Source organism: Calypte anna, chromosome 9 (assembly GCF_003957555.1).
Source record: "Calypte anna isolate BGI_N300 chromosome 9, bCalAnn1_v1.p, whole genome shotgun sequence".
NCBI classification, from domain to species: Eukaryota; Metazoa; Chordata; class Aves; order Apodiformes; family Trochilidae; genus Calypte; species Calypte anna.
Genome location: NC_044255.1, coordinates 24,838,112 through 24,844,346, shown reverse-complemented (window position 1 = coordinate 24,844,346; position 6,235 = coordinate 24,838,112). Strand labels below are relative to the sequence as shown.

At 52.2% G+C, this 6,235-nt stretch overlaps 1 protein-coding gene across 2 annotated transcripts in view; it reads left to right on the top strand.

Annotated features, from left to right (window-relative positions):
• The first annotated feature begins 4,535 nt into the window (after positions 1 to 4,535).
• Positions 4,536 to 6,235, top strand: part of ARHGEF26 (Rho guanine nucleotide exchange factor 26) — a 36,665-nt gene continuing 34,965 nt past the window's right edge. For both annotated transcript variants that reach the window (XM_030456567.1, XM_030456565.1), the window contains exons 1-2: positions 4,536 to 4,622; positions 4,665 to 5,684. In XM_030456567.1, the coding sequence (XP_030312427.1) occupies positions 4,605 to 4,622; positions 4,665 to 5,684 (1,038 nt within the window). In that variant the 5' untranslated portion in view covers positions 4,536 to 4,604. The remainder of the gene's footprint in view (positions 4,623 to 4,664; positions 5,685 to 6,235) is intronic.

Genomic DNA, 6,235 nt, shown 5'->3' with positions numbered 1-6,235 from the left:
TAGTGCTGCAAAGCTTTCTACCATTGCTGATTATTTTAACAATAGCAAAAACAAGAGGAAACTAGAAATAATTAAAGAACTTATCCTCTGCTGTCTTTGATGGCTTGACAGTTAAAACTCAGCTGAGCATTATTCAGACTGCAGTCTCCCAGTCTGCAGTTGTACAGAAGATAAAGAGGGGAGGGGAAGCTAGGAGGGCTTTACCCTTTCTGTGTGCCTTGGCTCTAAGTGCCCTGGTAACAAACTCTCCAGGGAAATTCTACTCCCCCTGGCAAGAAGCTCCACTGCCTTGCACTGCACATCCCTGCCAGAGTGGAGAACACAGTAGGAGAAGTATTTCAGCAGTGGCCTGGCTCCATCACACTTCAATCTGGTCTTTTCTCCAGTTTGTGGTGACCTCTGTCACTCCTGTTGTTGTGCTAGGGTTTTGTGAGACAGTAAGAGTCTTATTCCTCCATGCATGCTAATTATGAGCCTTGCACTAATCTTCTGAGAACAGCTGGCTCTCTTTCAGCTGACTGCAAATAGGCTGCCCCAAGTCATGGAAAGAGACAAGTTTGAAAAGAACCTTACTGATATCAATATTTCAGAGCTGCCAGCTGATCCAGATGGGACACGTAGCTGATTTCAGTGCAAGAGCAGCTGGGCACCTCCCTTGGAGCCACTTCGTGCCCCTCACCTCTGCTGGCAGGCACAGGAGGGGACAGATGCTGCTGGAAATGCCAGCTGCAGGGAAGGATGAATCCCACACAGCAGCAGAGCTCATCTGCACAGTTCTGAAGTTTTAGGGGCATAGCTAGGTTGGGAGCTGGGTTTGGGAAAGGGCAGTTTCCAAAGCACTGGAACTCACAGCACATGCCCAGGAATGATTTCCAGCTTCCACTGGCACTTCTTGCTTCTCCTTGCTTCTCCTAGCACCCCAGAGCTGACTGGGAGATAGAGGGGAATGATAAAACCATGGATCAAGAAGCACTGCTAGGGTCAGTTCATGTAAAACCACTGAATTGCAGGTATTTCCTGAACATCCCTAGGTTTTGCAAGGTTGAGGAGCTTGTGCTCCCAGCACACTCCTGGGATCTAACCCTGAGCTTGTTGATAGATTTTAAATGCTTTTGAAATTGAACATACAAAGTGTCCAAGTATTTCTCTTCCTTTTCTGTTGTTTGCCAGAAAGCACAGTCCTAACTCTTAAGTTTTGACACACATCCTGTAAGTTACTGCATGAACATTTAAATTTGATTTTTACATTAAGATCTTACAAAAAGGTACCTATTAGAACCTGTAATGTTTCCAGAGCTGTTTAACCTGTTACTTGTTGGCTTTTTATCTTGAGATAATCTCTCACTCGTATCTAAGTGACAAGGTATAATTTTGCTGTGCTGAACTGGAGAGAAGAAAATGGTGTATTTAATATACCTACAATATGTGGAGTATGATATTGATTACTCTGCCATGTATGACAGATCACCCTGCAAGATACCTACAACGAGCACTGTGTTTGGGACTGCAAAACAGAGCCATTTAATTCACAACTACAGCCTGAGTCTCCATTCAGCACTGAAATAGCTGTGCCTGTCTTCCAGCCTCTCTCCTGCTGGTCCTGAGAACCAGAAGCTCCTGGGTATGGAGGTGTGCTCAGTGCCAAGCAGCTACAGAAAGCTCTCTGCTTTGACTCAGTTCCATAACACTGGATCCTAGGTTTTCTGGAAGAAAAGTGGAATGACTTTAAAATTTCCCAGTGCATGTTGAAGGTCACTGGGTGGCTTAAGAGGGATGCTGTGAAGAGAGGGCTGAAAGGTTCCCTGGCATCCCAGGAACACCAGGAGATGTTTTCATTTCAGAAAAGCAGCTCCATGAATTGACTCTGAGACCTTGCTTTGTGTGAGGTGTTAGCTGCTGTACTTAAATTTCTTCTCCTAATTATATGGCTGATCTTCCTTTTCTTACCGTGGCAGTTGTATTGTAAGGGTTTTATTTCTCTTTTACTGTGTATGAAATTGAACACTGCTGTGGCTGTTCAGAAACAAAAATTATTCTTGTAATTGCATCGTAGTTAACAGGGACGTGTAAGAGAATAAGCTTGTAAAAGCTGATTTCCTCAGTTATTAATAATTAGGATTTATGAGTTAAATAATATGGTGCAGCTAGATGCAATTCCTTGGCAATTTAATGTAGAAAGTTGAGAGATAATTTTAGAAATAATCCTCTCTGTGAATTTTCTGTATAATGAATGCATCAGGCTGTGAAATCCTAAGTGACAACTCAACCAACGTTCTCAGTTCTGCCTGTGGCTCTTCCTTGTGTGCTTTGGCTTTTGCTGTGCCAAACTGCAGTTTTGTCTGGTTTTGGGGACATACAGATTTGTCAGGTTTAATTTCATTGTGCTTTGCTTAGTTTTATTCTTAGTAATATTTTTTATTTTCCTGGAATCTTCTGGCAGCATTATTAATACAGCTGAAGTACATGCATGTGTTCATCTGCCCAGCTCTTTGTTCTGCTGATTTTTCCTTCTGTAGTTTTTCTAACTGTTTACTACCTAGTAAACAGGCTTTGTATAAATAATACTTTGTTGTCTTTACAAAGCTAATCTAATCTATTTTTTTTCTGATTCGGTGACATATGAACTCTTGCAGGTCTGGCAAGGGCAATCAAAAATTGTAACACTTTTTTACTGACCCTTCTCCCTTCAGGTGTGTCCTGGAGCCTAAGCAGGTACCCATCTTTGGGTGAACAGGTATTGGGATCAACTTGAGTTGGTGTATTTGGGCTCCCCAGTCAGGAAGGTGTTGGTGCACAGGGTGAATTACAGCCTGCGGGAGGCTCCCCTGGCCCTTTCTCCTCTGATTCTGTAGGGAAGGACTGGTTAGACAGCTCCACACCCCCAAAACTCTCTCCTCCAGCCCCAGCCTCAACATCAAAGCTTTCTGCATTACTCTCTTTCAGATAACATCTGTGGAGCATCAGTTGGCCCCTTGCAGGCAATGAAGGCCAAGTGTCCTCTGAGCTGGGTGTTCAGCTCCCCAGAGCCATTTCCTGAGCCTCACTGACATGTGCCTGATCTGCAGGAAACCTGAGGGAGGCCAAGAGGAGCAGGAACAGGTATGGCTGCACTGCTCTGGCACCTTGCTTTCTATCTGAAGTGTGCAGGGCCTGGACTACAACATCTTCAAGTATTCGAGGTATTTCTGTCCTGCCAGTCTGCACCTGATGTGTGACGTGGGAGCAGAAATCACTGCAGGATTTCATGCACTCGAGGGGAAGCCTGACAGATAATTCAGTCTGGGGATTCAGTGCATTCTAAATTATGTTTACACTTCATCCATTGAGACATACAGTAGTGGAGACAAATAGTGACTCGAGCTAAATGCCTCACATACTGTGACAAGGTGGCTTTTAAAATACTTGGATCATTATGTTCTTCCTATAGACAGGAGCACGGAGAAGCATAGTGTTCCACTTCTCTCCTTTTATTTAAGCTGTATGATGTACTAAAGCCACAAGTTAAGTTTCAACTTTTTTACAGACACAGGTTTTTCAAGATGATGTCATTTGTCAGCATTCCCGGTAGATTCACTGGTAATGCCCTGTTTTTTTACCAAAATGCTCCTCATTTTCCCAGCTTTTTTCCCGCTGTCCTCAGCCCGGGCTGAGGCAGCACACGGGGCTGGCAGTGCTGCTCACACCCATCCTTCCAGGGCCTCCTATCAAGCATAAAACCAAACGTTTTCCCCGCGTGGGGAGGGAACTTGTGCGTCCCTACAGCACCTAAAACCCTGGAATTAATTGCACAGGTGGGGAAGAGGCCCCGAGCTCCCGGAGGCTGCTCCGCTTCTCCCTCCTGCAGGGCAGAGCCCACGCCACACGAGTTCACGGGAACACTGAGGTAAATTAACCAGTTTTCTGTCGAGCTGTGTCTCCGCTTGCTCCCGTCGGGTCCCGGGCACCCCCAAGCCCGCGCTGCACGGCGGCCGAGGCGCTTTGCCCGGGTTCCGCCTCACCGGGGCCGCCCCTGCCCGTCCCTCCGCCCCCCGCTACCTGCGCGCCCGGCGCTGGGCCGCGCTCCGCGGGCGGGGGAAGGGGCGGGGAGGGCAGGGGAGGGGCCCGGCGGCGGGGCCGGTCTGTCAGGGCAGCCCGGCACAGCTCCGGAGGGGCCGCGGCCGGTGGAAGGCCCCGGGAAGGCTCCGAACCGCCCTCTCTGCCTCAGCCGAGCCGCAGGTGGGGCGGGGAGGGGAGGGGAGGCGGCCTTGGCCCCAGCCCGCGGAGGGCGCTGCGATGAGGTGAGGCCCCGGGCGCTGAGGGTGGGAGCGGGGCGGCGGGCGGGGGGATCGGCACCAGGAACCGGCACTCCCCTCCCCGCCGCCGGGGCCGGGCGGCCCAGCGTGGGCTCCTCGCAGGTGGGAGCGAGGGCCGAGGGTGGGTGCCGGCCCGGGGGGGTTCTGCAGCTCCCTCCCCTCCGCCGCTCCGGTGGGGCTGCCGCGGCCTGACCGGCGGTGCGGGTTTCTTCCCCTTTGCCGCTCTGCAGGGAGCGGGCGGCGGCGGGCAGCGGCGGCGGGCAGGAGGTGCTGCCACCGCCCTGAGGTCACCGCGGCCCCGAGGAGCGGGCGATGGATGGGGCGGACCAGGCGGATCTCTCCCGGGACCAGGCGGATCTCTCCCGGGACCAGGCGGATCTCTCCCGGGACCAGGCGGTGCCGCAGTGGAAGAGGAGATCGACCCCCCGGCCGCGGCCCCCCGCCTGGAGCAAACCCCGGCCGCAGTCGTACCAGAGCCCTAACGGGGTGCTTTACACTGACTTTCCTGTGGAGGACAGGTGCACCCTCACCCTCACCCAGCCGGCTGGCACCGCCGGTACCTGCCCGGGCAGCGGGGCGCCCCGGAGGGACCCCGCGTGTTTCAGCTCCAGCATGGGATCGGTGTCCAACGGGAAGGTACGGCCTCCAGCCTGCACAGCGGGCTCTCCTCAGCGGTCCTCCGAGGTGCTGCCTCTGGTTTCGAACAGTTCTGTGGGTTTTATTGCCAACGGCACCGCTACCTCACCGGGCAGCCAGCAGGGCCATCCCCTGAGGGGTTCCAGTCCGTCCGCACTGGCACCGCAGCACGGACAGGCTGCTGTCACGTCCAGCCCTCAGAACCCTCCTTCCCCCCGCAACAGCACCGCGGCAGCGCTGCCCTCACCCCGCAGCCGGCTTTCCAAAACAGCAGAAAAAGTTCCGCTGGGACCCGCCGCGGTTTCCCAGGCCGTGTCCCCAGAGCAAGACCTGGCTCCCCCGCCGCCCGCCTCCCCTCAGGGCCAGCCCGTGGTCCTCAGCACCCACAGCCCCGCCGCCCTCAAAGTGGGCACCCAGCAGATCATCCCCAAGAGTTTGGCTTCAGAAAGCAAGGTGACGAGCAAAGGCACCGGCCAGAGCGCGGAGACGAGCAAAAGGGTGCTGAAGGTCCGCAGCCTGGTGGAGAGCCTCAGCGTGCCCTTGGTCGCCGATGCTGAGGAGGAGGCCGAGGGCGACCTGGAGAGCCCGGGGACCCTGAGGAGAGGCCTGAGGTCGACATCGTACCGCAGGGCTGTGGTGAGCGGCGTGGACTTCGACAGCTCCTCAAACTTGAAGAAAAAAAACAGAATGTCCCAGCCCGTACTTAAAGCGGTTGTTGAAGATAAAGAGAAGTTTTCGAGCCTGGGGAGGATCAAGGTAAGTTGTGCAGATCGCTGGCGCCTTCGTTTGAATGGTGTAGGCTGCACAGGACTGTGTTTTGCAGTCTGTGTTTTTCATAAATTCTGGTTTCTTTGTGTTTCTGTTTGCTATCAGAAACCTTTTCCTGATTATCGATGAGTCCCACGCATCACTTTGCAAGTGCTCTTTTCAAAGTGAAGTGGTGGAGGCTGCAGGGATGTGATTCTGTTGGAATCTGGGCAGATGGAAAATGTGTCGATGGCAGCAGCCTTGGGCTTGCTTTTCCTGCTGGATTCCCCAGCACGACGGGGTTTTCTTTCACAATCAAACTGATGTTTTGAAGCCTGTTTCCAAGAAAGGGGTAAACAAGGAAATAAGAGACATTAACTTAAGAAAGGCTGCCTGCTAGAGTAAACTGACAGAAAAATAAACTTCCCTTGCTCCTCTGAGACGTGACTTTTAAAGCATTTTTAAAAGGTGTGATTTTTAAATTTTTTTAAACTGAGAGATGCCACTTCAAGTACCGTTTTGTGGCTTAATTTTAATGCCTCCAAGTACCAGAATGTCTG